This window comes from Callorhinchus milii, unplaced genomic scaffold, assembly GCF_018977255.1.
Source record: "Callorhinchus milii isolate IMCB2004 unplaced genomic scaffold, IMCB_Cmil_1.0 Scaffold5, whole genome shotgun sequence".
NCBI lineage: Eukaryota > Metazoa > Chordata > Chondrichthyes > Chimaeriformes > Callorhinchidae > Callorhinchus > Callorhinchus milii.
The window spans coordinates 2,426,749-2,448,687 of record NW_024704746.1 but is presented as its reverse complement, the minus strand read 5'-3'; the positions used below and the strand labels follow the sequence as shown (position 1 = coordinate 2,448,687).

Sequence of the window (21,939 nt, the reverse complement as noted above, 5' to 3'; positions counted from 1 at the left end):
CTAGACACACTGTAATGGTGCAGTCCCCCTGTGTGCTGTTTCTAGGATGTTACCAACGTTTAAATGGCTCTAATAAGCTCGGTTGAAGAAATACTTTTGAAATCGATGACTTTCACTTTATCGAGCTTGCTCACCTTGCTCTTAAAGTACTGCCTGGCGTAACTCTTCACCTGTAGCACGGTCCGTGACTCAATCAGCTTTGCAATCTTTGTCCATCTTCGACCAAATTGAGCCTGAAAGCATTGAGGGGGAGAGGGGGGAAGCAAGTGTTACAGGCTCACACTTTCATTGCAGCTCTCCAATAATACTCAATAATAATAAACCTTGTATTTCATATAGCACCTTATTACATCGTTGAGTTGTCTCAAAGCGCTTAACAGAATATACTTTTAAGGTGAATTGACTCTTCAACTGCGCTTTCGGTCACCCTCTACCCTACTCTCCCCACCCTCCTCATTCCAACCACCAGCTCGGGTGCGGATCCCTGACTGTCCAGCACCTTGGGACGTCCTCCTGTCGTGAAAAGCGCTATATAAATGTAATTTGTTGTTGACGGTATAATTTGTGGGCGAAACACAACAGCCAATTGCGCACAGCAGTGTCCCACAAATAGGTGTGGATTGAGTGACCAAATTATTATTTTATTTACTGACGGTATTATTACCCCCGGAAACCAAATTGCCAAACGACTAACAACCAGGTTCCTACTTACTGCTGGGTAAACAGAGACATATGGAGCAAGGAAAGGTTTCGCCCTGCTGAACCCGGGTTCTATCAATGGCCTAGGACACAGCAACTTGTCCCACAAATACAGCAGAAGAATTGTCCTAACAAATGGTTGGCTCCCTCACTTACCAGTCCTTGTTCAAAAAGCTCTTTTTCCTTTGGTGTCCAGCGAGCTGGCCAAGCAGAGCTTGTAACCGGGGTCCTAGCAAACAACAACGACAACAAATTACATTTGTATAGCATCTTTCACGTCAGAAGTCAAGAGGACGGGGTTACATTTTGTGGTGCAAACGAATGCTAGCCTTACCCACTCTGACCACTGTGACCCAAGGTTTTTATACATAAATAAAATAATAATAATCCTTACATTTGATGTAGTGCCTAATCATGTCGTTGCGACGTCTCAAAGCACTTCACAGAATATACTGTAAAGTGAATTGACTTTGTGGGTATAATTTGTGGGTGAACCCGGCAGCCAGCTGCGCACCACGGTGTCCCACAAACAGTCGTGGATTGACTTCCCAAAAAACATTACTTGCCACAACTAATTCAACTGGATTAAAAAGTTCTGCACGATATTACATTTGCACTGGTGAGACGCGAGTAAGGATTTGAGCTTATATTACTCACTCTGGTATTCCAATAAAAAATATAACTTCCACTTGAATTATTGGGTTTAACTGAAGGGTGTGGAACTGGCTTTATAAATAAACACAATTAAGTAGAGCAGAGACTACTTACCGGCCTTTCAATGTTTTCCTCTGACGAATGCTTTAGTTAAAAAAAGAAATAAACGTCAATGGGGAAGACAAGAAAATGATATGGACACCAATGCAGGAAGAACACCAGTATAATAATAATAATCCTTACATTTCATCCTTAAAGTTAATTGACTGTACATTTTGTGGGTGAAACGCAGCAGCCAATTGAACACAACAGTGTCCCACAAAAAGTTGCGGATTGAGTGACCAAATTATTATTATGTTATAAATCTCACTGTATTACACTGTAGTATTCAGTGCACAGGCAAATGCAGTTGGAAGGGATGGCAATAGCTTGCCAGACACAAAATGAAGTGAAAGCACGGCTACCGCATGCCATTACTGTCACCACTAAATACATCCATGATTAGTGAGATTTCCAAGCATTCTGCCGTTTATCTAATAAAACATTTTCACACATCGAAAACTATGACCAAGCCACTGAACTGAATAATTACAGAACCGCAGCCGCTCCTCTGAAGGGCATTTTTTCAATTTGTGTGAAATCCTGAGTGAAGGGGGTAGCTGAGTGTAAGGCCATCACTTATTGTAACACTTTTTCTCATTACCTGGTACGCCATCCACAGCCAAGGCCTTAACAGTGGAGCTAGCTGGTCAGTGGGACATGACAGCGGTATTAAAATGACTCTTCTTTCCTGCGGAAAAATACCTGGGTCTCCGTGCACAACTACTTCACAATAGTGAATGGAGTGGAATTAAATTGTCTGTAAGAGACTGCTTGAGAGGCTGATGCTCATCCCAGTGAAACGCATTCATTAAAAACATTGCTCGGAAAACCCAATCCCAAGGATTATACAGAGGACAAACTATCTCGCATCCCTTTCTATTCCACTTTTAACAACCGACACTTAGAGCCAGCAGTAACAGGAATACATGGAATACATTGGCGAGGCCCCTAGGGGCGTTTTAAAGACATTATACCCATATTATTGATAAATAACTCAAGGATATGGTCATTGTGATTGATGAGATAGACATTTTTATTCAGTTTATTTAGCAGAAGAACTGACAACCAATTCAGTGTGCCAGCTGTTTGGGACAAGCAATTTAAATAACAAGGTTTTTGAATTCATTTTAAAGCAAGATGTTGGGAAATTTCTATCAAAGGGAAATAACATTTTTAATCCAAATTGCTTGCCATTAAGAGCAAGCTGCCCTCAGCTTGTCTAGCTCGGACAAGCACTCTAGGACACTACCCTCCATGAGGGGTAGCTATATAAATATAAGTTGTTGTTGTAGTCTTACTCTACCCGTTCGGCTTTGGCTTGCAGGGTTAACAGGAGTCGAATGGGAAGAATCCATTAAAGAATGGGGTACTTGGGTGAGGTAGACAGAAGGCTGATTACTCATCCCAGCAAAATATTTTCATCAAAAACATTGTTCTGACAATACCAATCCCAAATATTATACAACAGGACAAACTATCTTATCCCATTATATTCCACTTTTAACACCAGATACAGCAGTAACAGCAGTAACAAAAATAACCAATAAAATCATTCTCTGGTCAAACGAAATAATTAGGAGAGGGGGAATCATAGGAGAAAAACTGCTACAATAAAACAAAGTATTTAATATTAAACTTGAAAAGCAAGAAGTCACACACTTAAGATGCACACATCAGTTCACCTTTTCACAGGTCGATCAGACCACATGTTTTGTGAACGATTTTTACCAGTTAGATAATATCTGTGAAATGGTTAAGGAATAAACGTAGGTGGGAAAAGAATAAATATACACAACATTTAATCTAAAGGGCACTCCTTGCCTTGGGCTATAGTCGAGTGTCAGAATTGTTAAAAAATTAGATACCTCTGATATCGATCTACCAAATCAAAGTTATTATTAATCAAAGGCCCCTATTGTTTAAAACAAACCATTAAGTCAGGCTCTGCCACTGTTAAGCGCTCTGAAACGCTACCTTGCATGGAGGGCGCTATATAAGTGCAAGTTGTTGCTAAATGTGGAACAGTTAAATGTTCCCGAATGCCTAATTGGCGCTTATACAAGAGGACAGTGCAGTAGGAACAATTTTGTATGCGTCACGAGACAACGCAGAGATAGGAAGAATTATATATAATAATCCTTGCATTTGATATAGAGCCTTATCACATCTTTGAGATGAATCAAAGAGCTTCACAGAATATGCCGTGAAGTGGTTTGGGTGAATATTTTGTGGGCGAACTGCAGCAGCCAATTGCACACACAGCAGTGTCCCACAAACAGTCGTGGATTGCATGACCAAATTATTATTTATTTATTTTGAAGGGATTATTACCCCCGGAAAAGCAATCCGCCAATCGACTAACAATCAGTTTCCTACTTACTGTTGGGTAAACAGAGGCGTGTGGAGTAAGGAAACTTGCCTAAGGTTTCGCCCGCTGCCCTGGAATCAAACCTAGGTCCTCTCACTAGCAAGGCGAGCGCTCTAACCACTGAGCTATAGGACTTCACATTGGTGGGCTCTCCTAATTAGTTTTTAAAATAAAATCAATGTCTGTCGCTTCATTTTCCTGCACCCAAGATAAAGGCAGAGAAGTCATTTTTAGTAACTATCGTATCTTCAGTCATTCCACGATATGAATTCCCATTTTACAGCATTTGTTTCCAGTCATGTGGGCCATTAAAAGCTGCTGCGTGACAAAGATATGTGGAAAAAAGTAGCTTCTCTCAGAGGGAATTAAGCAATGATCCTGTTGAAAAGACTTTCCATGTATATCTGTGATAAATAGGGAGATAAGCACCTCTCCATAAACTAGTATTCACAGCATAATAAAAAGAAAACACCTTTCGTGTTAAAGTAATGTTGCTGGCTTATTTGACGTTGTGAAGATCCATGGCGAATAAACCTCAGAGAATGGCATTGAGGCCAAATTCATTCCAATGTAGTATAGGCATGCAGTCGTACTCACATAGAAGCTATTATGTGGTTCAGCCACAAGCACACATATCAAGCAGTCACTCATCCCTCAAAGGGCTTTATTGCTAGTTATGTACTAAAAAGAAACTCCAGCTGACAATATAACTGTAAGGTTTCAGGCGCGATCTGACCTTGGTGGATTATAATGAATTTGTACAGCAATGTTACCAATGAAAAGGATACTCTTCTTCCTGTAGCATCTTCTCAATTGCTGCTCTGTTCTCTTCACTGATGGAGCTGTCCAAAGTCCAGGACTGCTAATGGGGTGGGTGGGGAGGAAGCGGGGGAATGAAGATGAAAACAAAATAAATTCACAACAGTCAAAACTCTCTAGAATCACTGCCTTTAATGATCTGAGTTTCGAACCCATGGGAGAAATCTTCCTGGAAATTCAACGCCTAAATATACTTTAAAACATGTACACACAGAATAATACAATGACAAACTACTGATCTTATATTCAGACACGCTAGGAGTACATTAGCACCTAAAGATCCTCATTTACCCGGGTACTTCCTCTTGTCTTGATGCTGATTATTCGATTATTTTACTTCACAAAATGATAAATCTTTAATTTTCCCATTACTGCACCATCACGCATTTGCCACAAATCATACTCTGAATTTAACAACAGTCTCTGGGAATACTATCAGCCAAAGCTGTGAGGGAGGCACTTAAAAGCACAAGGAAAACCTTCTCTGATATCTTGCGACAGCATGCTAAGGCTGCTCCCATGGCACTAGTAGCTCAATTGGACATCTTAAGTGAGTGAAGTCCTGTAGCATTTGGTTACAGCACTTGACTCGCGAGCGGGAGGACCTGGCTGCGTTCCATTCCCGGGCAGGGAGAAACGTCGGGGAAGTTTCCTTACTCCACACGCAGTAAGTAAGAACCCGGTTGTCATTCGATTGGCAGATCGCTTTTCCGGAAGTAATAATCCATTCNAAAAAATGAATACAAAATAATAATAATTTGGTCACTAAATCCACGACTGTTTGTGAGACGCTGATGTGGGTAATTGGCTGTTACGTTTCGCCTACAAAATATGCAGACAATTCACCTAACAGGGTATCCTGTGAAGGGCTTTGAGACGTCTCGAAGACGTAACGAGGCGCTATATCAAAGGATTATATTATTCACAACAACAACTTGCAACTCCACACAGGGCAGAGTCTCAGAGCATTTAACAATGGGGGGGAGGGAGCGGTGGGATGTAACCATAAGCAAAGAAACATTTTAAGGTGGGACTTGAAAAAGGGGAGAGAGGGGGCAAGGCGGAGGGATTGAGGGAGAGTGTTCCAGAGTTTCGGGGCGTAGTGGCTGAAAGCGCGACCTCCGATGGCAGGGCTTAGGGTGCGAGGGTATGAGCAGGAGCCGGTGCCAGTCGAGTGGAGGTGTCAGGTGATGGATTGGGGAGTGAGGAGGTCGGAGACGTAGGGAGGTGCCATTTGACCAGTGAAGTGATTTGAACACGGGCAGACTAATTAATCAGCGTCAATAAGTTCCGTTGCTGAAAACAAATTGCCGCTTGAGAAACTAAACACCTTCTGACATTTACTGCACAGTGCGCACACCAGAAAGGAGGCTGCGGATTCAAATCACAAGATCGCAAAATGGGTTCGGATGAAGAAAGCCTTTCAGCCCATCCGATCTCATCCTTCCAGAATACCCCGTCTTAACAACTTCTCATCACAGAATGTGCAGTTTTTTTAAAGGAGTCCCAGCGTCCTGACCTCAACCACCTTTCCTGATAACCTGCTCTCGACACTAATTGCCCTCCAGATAGATTTTTTTGCCAGTCAGTTTTTGGAGCAGAAAATCACATGCAAATTCACAAAAGGCTATGGGTCTGGGATACAGAGAAAAGGCTGGGTTATGGGATTAGGAATGGGATCTTGGATGGGCTGTTGCGTGGAGTATGAACACCAGCTGGACGGGAGGACGGAATGGTCCATTTCTGAGCTGTACCTTCCACGAATCTATAAAAAATATAGTTCCTGGTGTCTGTCATGAAATTGCTTTCCATCTCTTGACCTGTGGTCTCTTGTTCTGCTGTCGAAGTGGAACTAAAAGTGTTGTTCTGGGTTTATTTTTCACTAGCTGTACCCGTTGCAGCTAAGCTTGCAACCAGTTTAATTTGATTGGCATTTTGTAATTTTTAATATAGCTCATCAACGATAGGAGACCCCCAACAGAAAATATGCCCATAATGCTCCCCCTTGTTTTCTGATGAGGTGCAAATCATGCCTCTGTGTCAATCGGTTATTGAGTTCTTGACGGACACACATACAGACAGATATTTTGTCTTTCATTAGTATAGATTAACATGTTTTGGCATCAGAACCGAGCCTTGTTCTATCCTCCTCCTATTTCCCACACACACAAAAATTGCCAACAGTGAGAAATGGATAGTAATCAGGGTAACCAAATTCTCGTAAATTTTCACTCTTCCCACCCCAGGAACACAGAGACCAATTGCAGTGCCCTTCCTAATAATAATAATCCTTGCATTTGATACAGCACCTTATTATGTCGTCGAGACGTCTCAAAGCGCTTCACAGGATATACTGTAAAGTGGAGTGGCTGTATATTTTGTGGGCAAAACGCGACAGCCAATTGCGTACAGCAGTGCCATTGTTCGGTGACACTAAACACTGCACAGTACAGTTCTGTAACAGGTAAGCTTTTAGAAAGCTCACAAAGCATTAACCTTTGAAGAGAATATTTCTATTCCTGAGAACCATTTAAGTTTTCAGAAGTCAATACAGAGCAGAACAAATTTACTGCACTACATTTAAAAAGTACACCTGCACAGATACACAACCTTTATGCGCTTAACTCTTTGGGTAAGAGCAAAGCTGCCTTTGAAGAGTGTCGATCCTCAAAAGGCTGCTCGCTTGTTGTAAACAGATTAGCATTTCCCAGAAAAATGCTTTGATACATCTAATGCAACTGAAACGGATTTGAAATAATAAAAATCTTTGCATTTGATACAGCACCTTATATATCTTTGAGACGTTTCAAAGCAGTTCAAAGGATATAATGTAAACTGAATTAATTGTAATATTTTGTGGGCGAAATGCGGCAGCCAATTGCGCACAGCAGTGTCCCACAAACAGTAATGGATTGAGTGAACAATTTATTATCATTGTTTATTTTTTGAAGGGATTATTACCCCGGAAATCGATCTGCCAATCGTCTAACAACTGGATTCCTACGTACTGCTGGGTAAACAGACGCGTGTGGAGTAAGGAAACTTGCCCAACATTTCGCCGTGCCCGGGAATTGAACCCGGATCTTCTCGCTTGCGAGGCGAGCGATCTAACCACTGAGCTGCAGGACGCCACAGAATTGGTTGAAGCCATGCAGTGCTGAGCGAGGGACTTACCAAAAAGCCTTCGTCATTTCTCCAGGAGGAATCCAGATAACGGTTCTGCCGGAAATCAGAAGCTGTGCCATTGTCGTTACTTCAAACAAAAATAATTTGCTGTTCAGGACCGACAATTATTCTCAATCAAAGCACATATCCATCTGTGTCATCATAGAATCACAAAGTTTAACCAGCACAACTGATGATGACTCTGGGATGGTACCCTGTGTGAGGGGCGCTATATAAATGTAAGTTGTTGTTGTGCACGCTCCTCCATCGGAACTACCCACTCTACTCTCTTCCTCTCAATATCCTTCAATATACATTTTCCTAAAGTAGCTAACCAATTCCCTTAAAAATTCTGTGATAGCTTCAGCTTCCACAGCTATCTGTGGTAAGGTGCTCCATGTTACAATGATTCGTCTGTAAACAAAATAAATCTTTTAAACCACTTTTTTCCTCATTAATAATACTTCCGTTTTTTGCCTTTCCCTGACTGACTTGCTCATCAGTGGATGTAGCTTCTATTTATCCGATCAAAGCCATTCACAATGTTGTAAGCCTCGACTGTCACTACTCCGGTGAAAACAGTTTTTCAAGTTTACTCTACACAACTTCTCAACCTTTGTACCATCCTACTAAATCTCTGCTTCTGCCCTCTCACGACTTTGATATCCTTTCCTTAATGGGGGCTCGAATAACTGGACACAGTGCAACAACTACATCCAAACTAACAACAACAGAATACATTTATACAGCACCTTTCAAGTCAGTGGGACATCTCAAAGCACTGGGCAGTGGAGCATTTGAACCTGAGCTGGGGGTGGATTGGTGGTGGGTGAAAAATAATAATAATCCTTGTATTTCATACAGCACCATATTACGTCATTGAGACGTCTCAAAGCTCTTCACAGAACATAGCTGTATTTGTATTTTGTCAGTAAAATGAGCAAAGGCACAGGCAAAGAGGAAGGTTTTGAGACAGACCTTGAAGCCAATGTCTTATACACATTTAACAATAATTATTTTCACTTAAAATGAGTGTTGGCCTTGAATTAGACGCACAAATAAACTTGGATGGGGGAAACATTTTCCTCTAAATTTGCAAAAAAAATTTCAAGAAGTATTCCTTAATTCCTCCTGAGAGTGTGTGGGGAGGTGTGACAGTGTGTGTGACGATGTGTGTTGGGGAGGAGATGTGTGTGACTGTGTGTTGGGGGGGAGGTATGTGACTGTGTGCGTGTTTGTGTGGGGGTGAAGGTGTGTGTAACAGTGAGTTGCAGGGAGGTGTGTGAGACAGTGTGTGTGGGTGGGGGGAGGTGTGTGAGACAGTGTGTGTGGGTGGGGGGGGAGGTGTGTGTGACAGTGTGTGTTGGGGGGAGGTGTGTGTGACAGTGTGTGTTGGGGGGTGGTGCGTGTGTTGGGGGGAGGTGCGAGTTACAGTGTGTGTTGGGGGGGAGGCGTGTGACAGTGTGTGGGTGGGTGGGGGGTGTGGGTGTGTGTGTGGGGCGGGGTGTGTGGGGCGGGGGTGTGTGTGTGGGGGTGTGTGTTTGGAGGGTGTGTATGTGTGGGGTGTGTATGTGTGGGGTGTGGGGGTGTGTGTGTGGGGGGTCTGTGTGTGGGGGGGGTGTGGGGGGGGAGGCATGTGACAGTGTGTGGATGGGTGGGGGGTGTGGGGGTGTGTGTGTGTGGGGGTGTGTGGGGGGGGAGGCGTGTGTGGGGGTGTGTGGGGGTGTGTGGGGGGGGTGTGTGTGTGTGGGGGTGTGTGTGTGTGTGTGGGGGTGTGTGTGTGGGGGGGGTGTGTGTGTGGGGGGGTGTGTGTGTGTGGGGGTGTGTGGGTGTGTGTGTGTGGGGGGTGTGTGGGGGGGGAGGCGTGTGTGGGGTGTGTGGGGGTGTGTGGGGGGGGGTGTGTGTGTGTGGGGGTGTGTGTGTGTGTGTGTGGGTGTGTGTGTGGGGTGTGTGTGTGGGGGGTGTGTGTGTGTGTGTGTGTGTGGGTGTGTGTGTGTGGGGGTGTGTGTGTGTGTGGGTGTGGGGGGGGGGGGGGGTGGGGGTGTGTGGGGGGTGTGTGTGTGTGTGGGTGTGGGGGGGGGGGGGGGTGGGGGTGTGTGGGGGTGTGTGTGTGTGTGGGGGGGGGGGTGTGTGTGAGAGGTGTTGGGGGGAGTGAGAGCTTCGCTGTGTTTACAAACAGCGGAGGCCCTGTTCCTCTCCCCGCGCGCGGGGTGTGTGTGTGTGGGGGGGGGGGGGGGGGGGGCAGCCTCCCCTCCCGGCGCCCCCCTCCCTCCCTCCGGCGCCTCTCCCCCTCTCCCCCTCACCGTTGGCTCAGCTCAGCCCCGTCCCCCTCGATATCCACCTCCACCTCCTCGGCCGCCGCCGCCGCCATGGCGCCCAGCAACACAGGGCCGACTTCCGGTCTCCACGCCGTCACTTCCGGTCCCCCCCCACACCAGCCCCGGGGTCAGCGCCACCCGCTGGCCACCCGGCGGCACCGCACCCTCAGGGCTCAGCAGCTCCAGAGTCCACCAAATAATAATACATTTAACAATGTGATGCATAACATTATCCTCACAACATAACAAATAATAATCACTCGCTTTAATATAATAAAACACTAGATGATAAATAATAAATCGTTTTGATGTAATAAATCATAATATGGTGGATAATAAATAATGTTTTAATGTAATAAATCATAATAATAGATAATACAGTATGATTAATTGTTTTAATATCATAAATAATAATAGATAATAATTTATAATTAATTGTTTTAATATCATAAATAATAGATAATAAATTATAATTAATTGTTTTAATATCATAAATAATAGGTAAAAATAATAATTAATAGTTTTAATATAATGAATAATATAATAGATAATATATAATATATAACCCTTGCATTTGATATGGCGCCTTATCAAAAAAGACACACAAAAATACTGTAGACGCTGGGAATCTGAAACAAAAACAGAAGTCGCTGGGAACACTCAGCATCTACGGCAGAGTAAAAGGGAAGAACGAAACTCATGTCAAAGAGAAGAGCATAACTTGAGGCATCTCAAAGTGGATACACTGCACCATGAATTGACTGTATGTTTTGTGGGCGAATCAACAACAAATACCATTTATATACAGTAGAGCCTTTCACATCGGGGGAATGTTGCAAGTCCCGTAGCATAGTGGTTAGAGAACTCGCCTCGTAAGCGCAAGAATCTTCGGTTGAATCCTGGGCAGGGGAAACCTTCGCCAAGTTTGCTTACTCCATTACACCACACTAGCAGATCCCTTCAAAAAAATTGGATTGGTTGCCGCGTTTCATCAGCAAATTCCGGTCAATTCACTTTACAGTATATTCTGTGAAGTTCTTTGAGACTTCTCAACGATCAACGACAATGGTCATTCTGCAGCGAGGCAGGCAGGGAGGGCAGATCAGGTCGGTCACTCTAGGGTTGGGAGGGTAGGTTAAATGTGGCCACGGTGTTAAGTTGAGGAAAGAAAGGGTAATACACTGTTCATTCACTCCCTGAAAGAGAAAGATATTTAGTTTTTGACCTTGACCAACCTCTCTCTTTCAGGTGCTGATCCAACCTGTTACGATACAATTTACATTTATACCCAGCAGAGGACGGCTCAATGTGCCTTCCACCGCTGGCTGGAAACCCGAGTCGGAAAGGGAATGGGAACTGAAAAAGGTAGAGAAGAGAAAGATGGCAAAGTGCGGTCAAAAAAGAATGTCTTGTAGACTTTCAAAGTTGGAAGAGACTCGAGAGAGTTCCAGAGCGCGGGCGCAGAATGGTTGAAAGCTCACCTGTCTGGTGAGGGTGTGGATAGGGCGGGGAGCAACGAAGCAGGCCAGTATTTGCAGAGCGAAGGGAGTGCTGGGCCGCAATGAATGTTGGAGGTCGCAGAGGTAGGGTGGGACAGGCTGTAGAGGGATTTTACAGTGAGGACAATCCGCTGGGAGGGTGAGGTTGTGAAATTTCTCAGCCTTTTAAGTCAGATTTCCAGCACAGTCTTTTGACGTACTTTTGGCTAACTTTGAATTGGCGCTTTGCAAAACATAATAGTCTTTCATTAAATAGATTTTTAAAAAATCCAATTAGGACTCCTAAAAGCTCCCTGGGGACACATTGCTATTTTTCTTGGTTACGCTTCCGGAAAAAAAAAACATTCCTCCTAAATGATATTTAGAGTTGGCATATTGTTGGCTGCGCTGGGAAAACTACCAGTAATCAGCTGCAGCACAGAGGGCAAAAACAGGTGAGGAAAATGGGGAACTCTGCCAAGTAATTGGAAGCCAAGTAATGAGCCAGGTCTGATGGATGTCTAGCGAGGTGGTATTCTCTGAGTGGAGGGAATGGCCGAGGCAGTAGAGCTTTGGAGGGATTTGAACACAAGGGCACGGACCTTGAATTCGGTCAGCTGGGGGATAGGGAGCCAGTGGAGCCGAGATGGGCTGGTGGAGCGTGCAAATGTGAGGTAGAGTCTGACAAAAATCTTTAAAAGAAATTAAAATTCCATGTCAATAACAGGGCTGCAATCAGAGTAGAGAGCAAATGAACTGCAATTACAGTACACTCTCAATTATTAAACATTCAATTACAGCTAATTTGATTGCATTACTTCTATTAATTTCTGTGCGCTGCAGAAGAACAGATGGTTCAATTCCAAGTCACAAGACAAGTCTTCTATTCTCGGCAAGGAACAAAGCCACATCATGGAGTGGATCTTGTGGCATAAAAACTCACACCCCGTCCTAATGACATCGCAGTATTTCGCAAGGCAAACACTTGACCCCAATCTCGTGCTTTGAAGGAACAGCAGCAACAACCTGCATTTATATAGCACCCCTCACGTAGGGGCTTGAAAGCAGAGGGAAGAACGAGGATGAAATTTTACAAACAACTTACGACACGGTTGACGGCTCAAAGACCGCTTTGTGTGGACAATTCCAATTCCATACCTCCTTTCACTGTACAGCTTTTATCCACTACAAGATTTGTGAGCTAGTGATCATGAGTGGCCGCTGTGCTTGTGTCCTCTCGAGTACTCTGCAGGCTTAAATACAGTACCAACATATCCAGGAAAGAGTCTCGGTAACAACCTGTCAAATTCATCCAAATGCATATAATGCCTGCGAATTTCAGGTTTACAGTAAACAATCGCAGGCTGTACAACCATTGAGTGTAGGAACATTGGAACAGGGGTGAACCAGTGTCAAAATCCTTAAGTAACCTTGCCTCCCAAATATCTATGAAACATTTCCCTTTCAAACTTTACCTCAAATTCTACCTCTACTGTTCTGAGACAGTGAGTTCCACATTCTTGTGACTCTCTGTGTGGAGAAATGCTTTCTGATCGCACCTCTAATTGTCTTAGCACTAAGTTTAACATTATTGCCCCTTGGTTTGGATCCAGAGGATCCAGATAACTAAGAGGGAAGAGCCATCTTCTGTCTAACTTGTCAATTCCCTTCATTAGCATTATTCCTCAACAACATATAACGTCAAGATTTCTCAAAACATCTCAATTTCATGTTTTTAACCAGGAGGTTTTGGGGTAGGAGGGGGGGGTTACGGACAGAAAGGAAAGAAATGATGGGTTCTGAGTGAGTAGTCCGGAGTAGCAACAGGAGAGGTGGCAAGAACCATCCAAACGAGCAGAGAGGAATACCAATTACATCGATATCATCATTTTATATAAAAGTCAATATAAAGTCAATTTGGCAATCAGTATTCCATAACAAAATGCCATTCAAAAATGCAGGATTTGACAATTTGGCTCAATTTCAACAAACACCGAAAGCCAATGATAATTTTGTGTCTCGTTTGAGACTGAGGGTGTGACCATCAAAGTTCAGTGCAGTTCCCCAACACAAAGGAGCAAAGCATTTGGAGCTGTGATCGGGAACTGCTTATGCGCTTTGTGACTTTATGTGTCGTCGTCTGAAGAATAGTAGCACGACAATCCCAAAATTTCAGAACTTTTAGTCTGCAAAGCAGTCTTTGGAGGACTTTTTCCGGCCTTCGATGTGTGCGGCTCTTGTTCTCGGCTGTTCAAACCTGTTGCTGTTCCACAGGGAGGTAAAATCCGTCGTAAATTCGGGAGCTGCGACCGAAGAATTGTACTCATTTGATGCGAGTGTTCTCCCTGAGTACTGTTTGAAACCAAGGACATTGAAAATCTCAATGACGCCTTGTCAAAAGTCAGTGGTTGGTCCTGAAGTTCAGGACTGACTGTTGAACAGTCGTACAATATCCCTGTATCCTGTATCACTGGGCTCCTCCATCTCCTTCCACTCTCCTCCTCATCTTCACCCGAATGGTCTTGCAGACTCCCGTCTTCTGTGTTGTCCGATAGTAGAGGTGTACGCAATCTTTTCACGGCACCCGACTCATCTAGTAAGTTTTTTTTTAAAAAAAAGTAACTCAGGAAACATTTCACAATAGCAATGTAATTCCTAAATTAGTGCCGTTTGATCAATCGAGGTTCTCTGCCTGAAACATTGAGGAGGGGTGGCTCTTGCCCTGATGTATCCTCACCTGCTCGAGATCACTGTCCCACCATCCCTCCCTCGCTCTCTCTAACTATGCTGAACTCCTCGGGATCTTGTTGGATTGGATCTCACAGAATATTACTTGCCCCGCAGCCTGGTTCCATCTCTAGATTCCATTTGTTCATTACAGGGAGATGTGGTATTGCTCAGCAGCCTCAGCCCCCTCTACCCACCCGCTAGTATTCCCATCAACTTGGATAACCACAGGTTTTCATTCACTTCCTGTCACTGACACCCATTCTGCTGCTTAACAACACGAATAGAAACCTTGACGTTTCTCGAAGCACCACAAAACATTCACTTTACAGTACATTCTGCGAAGCGCTTTGAGATGCCTCAACAATGTGATAAGGTGATATATCAAATGCAAGGATTACTATTAAGTACCCTGTGGATGGGATTATTATTCCTTCCACCTTGCATTACCTCGTTCAACACCTGTAGGTTCGTTTATTGGTATCTCAATAACGGCAAACAAACTTGATTTGGTCACTTAACCCATGCCTGTTTGTGGGACACTGCTGTTTGGTTGCTGTGTTCTGCCTACAAAATACAGTTCATCCACTTTATTCTGTATATTCTGTGAAGCACTTTGAGCCGTGATAAGGCGCCATATAAAATGCAAGGATTATTATTATTATCATCATCAATACCCAACTGGCTGGCTGGCTGCTTCCTCTCCTTGTCTGGCCTCTTCCGTGTGTATGCACGGGGTTTCCAGGGGTGCTCCTTGTTGGAAGGATCCAAATGGCGCACTTTCCACAAATAGCTTTGGTACTCTTTCCGAAGACCTTCGATGTGATCCTGGAACTCCTTTATCTTCCTCTCTGAGTAATGGGATAGCTGGGATTGCTGAAAAATAATTCAAAAATGTACTTATTTCCTTCCACACCCCACCTGAAAAAATGTCACTCTATCTACGACTGTTTGAGGGACACTGCTATGCGCAATTTTCTGCCGCATTTTACCCACAAAATATACAGTCACTGAATTTTATAATATATTCTGTGAAGCACTTGGGAGAGGTCTCAATGATGTACTGACAACAACAGCATTTATATAGCAGGGTAGCGTCCCAGAGCACTTGATATAAGATGCTACATCAAATACAAGGATTAGTTTTATAATTTTCTCTCCTGAACAGCGCCTTGGGACGTCCTCCTGACGTGAAAGGCGCTTTATAAATGGAATCTTGTTGTTGTTGTTGTTGAATATGTTTGGGCTCTTTCATTCTTTCTACCACAAAATTAAACATACACATGAGGGTGACCTTCAGTCCCCAGTCACGACACCCACATTTGTTCTAGTTAACAGTTCAACAAACAAAAAGTTTGACATAACTTTAACTGACAACATCAATGTATTCTTAGATTTGCCCCCACCGGCCCACCGCTGCCCCGTCAGCCCACCGCTGCCCCGTCAGCCCACCGCTGCCCCCCCAGCCCACTGCTTCCCCCCACCATCCCAACACCCAAGGATACCTCTCACCTGCAGGTAATATTCAATCTCAGCCTTGATGCTTGGAATCCATCTTTTCACTTCAGCAGCCGTATTTAACGAAGTCTACGTGAATGAAAAAATATTGGTCACTTTATCCGAAACAAGTTAGTGACACAGAACTTAAAGTACAGGGGGAGGCCATTCAGCCCACCAAGCCTGTGCTCACCCCTCCAATGGAGCCATATACACTAACCCCAATTCCCTGCTCTTTCCAAACACCCTTTTTAGAATGTTTCCCATTGAATATTTACTCAATTCCATTCTAAATCATGTTTTGGATTCAGACACTATAGTCACTTGCGACACTGCATTCGATCTTCTAATTACCATCCGCTGAAAAGCTAGTTTCATCTAACCTTGCCCTCAATTTACTCACTTCTCACCGATTTATAATCAGGACTCCATTACATTGGAATAATAAACACATTGTTATAGATTCTTAGTCACTCACTTCAAAGGAACCCATTGTGTGATAAGGTGCTGTACCAAATTTTTTTCTTAACTCTGTGGCTTGAGAAGACAAAGACTGCCTTGAGGAGGTTTAAGTCAAAGTCTGTGGACTGTGGGAATTTGATAATTGGTACAGGATATGAATCTCAAAAACGTTACAAATTATAGGACTCCATGAAAACTTTAAAGTGCATACCAAATGAAAGCAAAAAAAAACGATTACCCAGGCAGAATCCTGCTATACAGTACAGAAAGGCCCATTAGTGCAATTCAAAAAGTTCCAGAAATAACACACCATCAGCAACCAATTCTATGCTGTTAAGCAGACAATTTTTGCCTTAAGGTACAATTATATTCTCAAAACGTGGAATATAAACACTGTCAACTCTATATCGTACAAAATAGTTTTTATTTTAAAAAAATGTAAAATCGCTCAAAAAAACTTCTCAAACTAAATGATATTCATTCTGTGAGGATATTGTCAAACAATGCGGAACACATTACGCCAACAACAAATTATTACAGATTGAACTGCACAGTACATATTGCAGAAAAAAATATAAATGGGAGTGAATTTATGCACACAACACCATGACATGGCTGCAGTGTTATAACTTAAAATAATGATAATAGTGATAACAGCAACAAAAGAACACAATAATAATAATAATGTGGCTTATTCCACAGTAATAACAACACAAAATATAATAAAAACTATGGCTTATTTCACAATAATACCGCAACAAAAGAATATAACAATAATTATTCTCAGTATCAATTGGGTCACAGACAGCAATACACCGGCACTGTAGTGACTTGAGTCCTCAATTGAACGAACGTCCTTTCTCAATCGTGTCAACTAACCTGCTTAAGATCGCAAAACCAAGATGTGTACACTCACCAGCCTGGGCCTGTTTTGATGCGGTTCTCTCAGGCGACCCTCTGGCACAGAAAGAAACAAGAGGTATGGGTTGAAATAAACTATTAATACATTTTTTTTTAACACACAGAATTGTTTTGGTCTGGAATGCACTGCCTGGAAGGGTCGGTGGAAACAGATTCAATAACAACTTTCAAAAAGGAATGGGGCTAAGGGGGTGGGGAGTGGGACTGATTGGGTAGCTCTTCCAAAGAGCTGGCACAGGTACAACGGGCCTCCTTCTGCGCTCTAATAGTCTATGATTCTAAGTGGTTTGATCCACGAAAGACCGAATAATTTTCTTTTATAAAACAAAACACAAAATACTGCAGAAGCTGGAAATCTGAAAACAAAAACAGAAGTCAGCTGGTCAGACGGCAAGACCCTCGTCGACCGTGCTTTCTTTTATATCTCGGTGAATCCCATGGCACAATTATTCCGTATTAATAACAACTTGCATTTATATAATGCCCCTCACGCAGGGCAGCGTCCCAGAGCACTTATATTAAGGGAAAGAATAATAATCCTTGAATTTGATGTAGTGCCTTATCACTCCTTCGAGAAGTGTAAAGCTCTTCACAGAATATACTGTAAAGTGAATTGACTGTATATTTTGTAGGCGAAACAATTGCACAGAGCATCCATTTGCACACAGCAGTGTCCCACAGAGAGTCATGGATTGAGTGACCAAATTATAATAATAATAATTATTATTTATATAAACAATAATATCCAGCAGTGAATAGAATGATTCATCCCATCAGGTTGGGAATGGTGTTCAGACCGGGGCAGGAAGCTTGAGGTGCATTCCAGTGATTGCAACTACCACCTGAACCAACAGATAACAACAACAACAACAAGATTCCATTTATAAAGCGCCTTTCACGTCAGGAGGACGTCCCAAGGCGCTGCACAGTTGGGTCATGACCCGAGCAGGGGGGAAATGGTCAGGGTGAGGGGAGGGAAGGGAGGGAGCGAGGAGGGGGGAAATGGTCAGGGTGAGGGGAGGGAAGGGAGGGAGCGAGGAGGGGGGAAATGGTCAGGGTGAGGGGAGGGGGGAGGGAGGAGGGGGGAATGGTCAGGTGAGGTGAGGGAAGGGAGGGAGCGAGGAGGGGGGAAATGGTCAGGGTGAGGGGGGGGAAGGGAGGGAGCGAGGAGGGAGGAAATGGTCAGGGTGAGGGAGGAAGGGAGGGAGCGAGGAGGGGGAAGAGAGTCGAGAGGGGAGCTGAAGGCTCGGTCAAAGAGAAAGGTTTTGAGACCGGCCTTGAAGGAGGAAAGGGAGGAGGCGGCGAAGGCACTGGGGGATGGAGTTCCAGAGCCTCGGGGCTGAGAGGCTGAAGGCCCGACCACCGATGGTAGGGCGGTTGGGGCGGGGGATGTGGAGCAGACCGGAGCCAGAGGAACGGAGGGTACGGGCAGGTAGGTAGGGGGATAGTAGGTTGGAGAGGTAGGAGGGAGCGAGGCCGTGAATGGCCTTGTAGGTGAGGATGAGGATCTTGAAATCAATCCTCTGGGGGATGGGGAGCCAGTGGAGGCGAGCGAGGGTGGGAGTGATGTGGTCGCGGTGTCTGGTGCGGGACAGTACACGAGCTGCAGAGTTCTGAATGACCTGCAGTGTGGAGGGAGGTGGCGGGAAGGCCGACGAGGAGAGAGTTCCCATAGTCCAGCCTTGAGGTGACAAAGGCGTGAACCAGGGTTTCAGCAGCGTGAGGGGTGAGGTAGTGCCGTAGTCTGGCGATGTTCCGGAGGTGATGGAAGGCGGTGCCAGTTGTGGCGCGGATATGGGGGAGAAAGGACAGCTCAGGGTCGAACAGAACCCCGAGGTTCCTGACTGGCTTTGAGAGGTGGAGAGTGCAGCCTTGGATGCTGATGGTGTCAGCGCCTGAGGTGCGGAGGCGCTGACGTGAGCCAATCAGGAGGGCCTCGGTTTTTCGCACGTTGAGCTGAAGAAAGTTGTCTCTCGTCCAGGACTCGATGTCGGACAGGCAGCTGTCAGGACATCGGGGGTCGTGGAGTTGAGAGTAGAGGAGGAAAGGTAGAGTTGGGTGTCATCCGCATACATGTGGAAGTTAACTCCATGTCTGCGGATGATGTCACCACAAGGGGAGCATATAGAGGGTGAAGAGGAGGGGACCGAGGACAGAGCCCTGAGGGACACCACATGAGACAGTGCGGGGTTGGAGGAGAAGCCATTCGTCGAGACAAAGTGAAGACGGTGAGAAAGGTACGACCTAAACCACTCAAGGACAGTGCCTTGAAGGTTGAGGTGGGAGGACAAGCGGTGGAGGAGGATAGCGTGGTCGACCGTATCGAATGCTGCCGATAGGTCGAGGAGGACGAGGAGACAGAGGGAGCCCTGGTCACAGATGGTCAGGATATCATTGGTGACCTTGACCAGGGCAGTTTCTGTGCTATGGGCAGCACGGAAACCTGACTGAAGGGGTTCGAAAAGTGAATGGGTGGAAAGGAAAGAGCGCAGTTGGGAGGCGACAACTCTTTCCAAGACCTTGGAGAGAAAGGGGAGGTTGGAGATGGGCCGGTAGCTTGATAAAGATTACAGCTAATAAAGGTGGAGTTTGGGACAGGCAAAGCTTAACTTTGCTTTTTCTCAAGATTTTCTACCATCCGAGTTTGAGGGTTGGGGAGGTGAAGGAATAATTAGCTATACCCTACCCCGCCACTCCACACATATACAATAATAAACATTTATTACTTTAAATTTATTGTTTTATTATTAATAAAGTGTGTATTTATTTATCAACAAACACACACCACACATACAAATAAACAACACAATTACATGTGTATAGCGCTTTTCACGTCGGGAGGATGTCCCAAGAAGCTGCACAGTCAGTGTTTTCGACCTGAACTGGGGGTCGGGATGGGGGGGGAAAAGCAGGGTGATTGAAAACACGGTCAAAGAGGGTCTTGAGATGGGTCTTGAAGGATGCAAGGGAGGGTCGAGGGACTGGAGTTCCAGAGGGTGGGGGCAGACTGGCAGAAGGTCTGTTCACCATTGGTGGGGCGGGCGAGGCAGGGACGTGAAGCAGGCTGGAGCCCGCTGAGCGGAGGGAGAGGGCAGGATGGTAGAGGGTTAGGAGGTCACAGAGGGAGGGGGGAGCAAGGCCATGGAGGGCTTTGAACGTGAGGACCAGGCTCTTGAATTGTATCCTCTGTGTGATGGGAATCCAGTGGAGTTGGGCGAGGATGGAGGTGATGGAGTCATGGACCTGGTGTGGGAGGGGACTGTTCTGGATGAGCTGCAGCCTGTGGAGGGAGGAGTTTGGGAGGCCGACAAGCAAGGAGTTTGCACAGTCGAGCCTCGATGTAATGAGGGTTTCGGTGGTCTGCGGTGTGAGACAGTGGCGGAGACGGGCGATGTTGCGGAGGTGGGGAAGGCAGAGAGGGTCGTGGCGCAGATGTGGGGTAGAAAGGAGAGTTGAGGGTCAAAGAAGAGCCCAAGGATCCGGACTGACTTAGTGCGGTGGAGGGTGCAACCAATGGACGGTGATGCTGTCAGCGCCTGAACAATAAACACACGCAAACACACACATGTACACATAAACACACACATACACACACAGACACACATAAACACACACATACAAACACACATATACACACACACATACTCCCACACACACATACAAACACACACATACAAACACACACACACACACATATTCCCCCCCACACACACACACACAGGCGCACCACAGCCTCCTCTGTGGGAGTCCCTTTAAGGGCAGCGCCTGTGGAACTTTCCCGAGGCTGACGCCGAGTTGTGGGGATGATTCGGAGCCGCTTTCCTCACCCTCTCTCTCCCGGTGCAGCCACAGCCGGTTCAGCCGCCCCAACTGCTTCTCCGCATTGCGAGCCATCGCTGCCCGCCTCAGCCACCGCCACAGCGCGGTCCTCCCACCGGTCCTCCGCCTTCCCAGCATCCTCCCTGCGGCAGGTCAGCCACCGCCACAGCGCGGTCCTCCCACCGGTCCTCCGCCTTCCCAGCATCCTCCCTGCGGCAGGTCAGCCACCGCCACAGCGCGGTCCTCCCACCGGTCCTCCGGCTTCCCAGCATCCCCCCCTGCGGCAGGTCGGCCAGCCACTCGTCACGTGACGCGGGCTCGTTGCCGTCTCGGGTCACGTGCGGGAGCACGTGTGTGAGTGGCCACGTGCTCCCTCCCTCCCTCCCCTCCCTGTAAATCCATAATAATGATCAATATAATAATAATAATAATCAATAATCCTCGTGTTTGACGCGGCGCATTATGACATCGCGGAGACGTCTCAAGGCCCTTCGCAGGACACACTGCGAGATTCACTGACAATTAATTCATTAATAGTAATTGTTGTGGGCGAAACCCAAAATCGCCAATTGCCCCACAAACAGCCGTGAGCCGAGGGACCAAATCATTATTGTTTTTTATTTTTTTTGAAGGGATTATTACCCCCGGAAAAGCGATCCTGTCAGAACATCGAAGACTTGGCATTAAATTTGACGGTGACGTCCCAAAGCGCTTCACAGAACACACTGTAAAGTGAATTGACTGTATATTTGTGGGCGAACGCGGCAGCCAATTGCGCACAGCAATGTCCCACAAACAGTCGTAGATTGAAAATGACCAATTTATTATTGTTTTTGGTTTTGGAGGATTATTATTAGGCTCTGTGTGGAGTAAGGAAACTTGCCCAAGGTTTCGCCCTCTGCCTGGAATT

The 21,939-nt window shown here is 45.4% G+C and overlaps 2 protein-coding genes across 7 annotated transcripts in view; both read right to left on the bottom strand.

Annotated features, from left to right (window-relative positions):
- Nucleotides 1-10,243, bottom strand: part of mysm1 (Myb-like, SWIRM and MPN domains 1) — a 43,338-nt gene extending 33,095 nt beyond the window's left edge. For 3 of the 5 annotated variants that reach the window (XM_007903697.2, XM_007903700.2, XM_007903698.2), the window contains exons 1-7: nucleotides 10,111-10,243; nucleotides 7,817-7,895; nucleotides 4,612-4,685; nucleotides 3,138-3,197; nucleotides 1,468-1,497; nucleotides 856-928; nucleotides 135-233 (exon numbers count right to left, since the gene is read on the bottom strand). In XM_007903697.2, coding sequence (XP_007901888.1) covers nucleotides 135-233; nucleotides 856-928; nucleotides 1,468-1,497; nucleotides 3,138-3,197; nucleotides 4,612-4,685; nucleotides 7,817-7,895; nucleotides 10,111-10,178 — 483 coding nt within the window. In that variant the 5' untranslated portion in view covers nucleotides 10,179-10,243. The remainder of the gene's footprint in view (nucleotides 1-134; nucleotides 234-855; nucleotides 929-1,467; nucleotides 1,498-3,137; nucleotides 3,198-4,611; nucleotides 4,686-7,816; nucleotides 7,896-10,110) is intronic. The other 2 variants (XM_007903699.2, XM_042335286.1) reach the window with 1 other exon arrangement.
- A 3,231-nt stretch (nucleotides 10,244-13,474) lies between these two features.
- si:dkey-86e18.1 (uncharacterized protein LOC557342 homolog) lies at nucleotides 13,475-21,207 on the bottom strand. 2 transcript variants are annotated; one of them, XM_007903694.2, is made up of 5 exons: nucleotides 21,038-21,207; nucleotides 17,206-17,246; nucleotides 15,843-15,917; nucleotides 15,008-15,206; nucleotides 13,475-14,196 (listed from the first exon to the last, which is right to left on the bottom strand). In XM_007903694.2, exons 1-5 carry the CDS (start codon nucleotides 21,165-21,167, stop codon nucleotides 13,730-13,732), a joined length of 912 nt encoding a protein of 303 aa, XP_007901885.2. In that variant the 5' UTR covers nucleotides 21,168-21,207; the 3' UTR covers nucleotides 13,475-13,729. The 2 variants fall into 2 exon arrangements, with proteins under 2 accessions (XP_007901885.2, XP_007901887.1); XM_007903696.2 differs by having other exon boundaries at nucleotides 14,133-14,196; nucleotides 15,013-15,206; nucleotides 21,038-21,202.
- Between the last annotated feature and the right edge of the window lie 732 nt (nucleotides 21,208-21,939).

Coding starts and splice junctions, on each gene's coding strand:
- si:dkey-86e18.1 (XM_007903694.2), bottom strand. CDS start 21,167: ATGCTGGGAAGGCGGAGGACCGGTGGGAGGACCGCGCTGTGGCGGTGG. Junction 17,247..21,037: donor GCTGCACCGGGAGAGAGAGG/GTGAGGAAAGCG, acceptor TTTCTGTGCCAG/AGGGTCGCCTGAGAGAACCG. Junction 15,207..15,842: donor AGATTGAATATTACCTGCAG/GTGAGAGGTATC, acceptor ATTATTTTTCAG/CAATCCCAGCTATCCCATTA.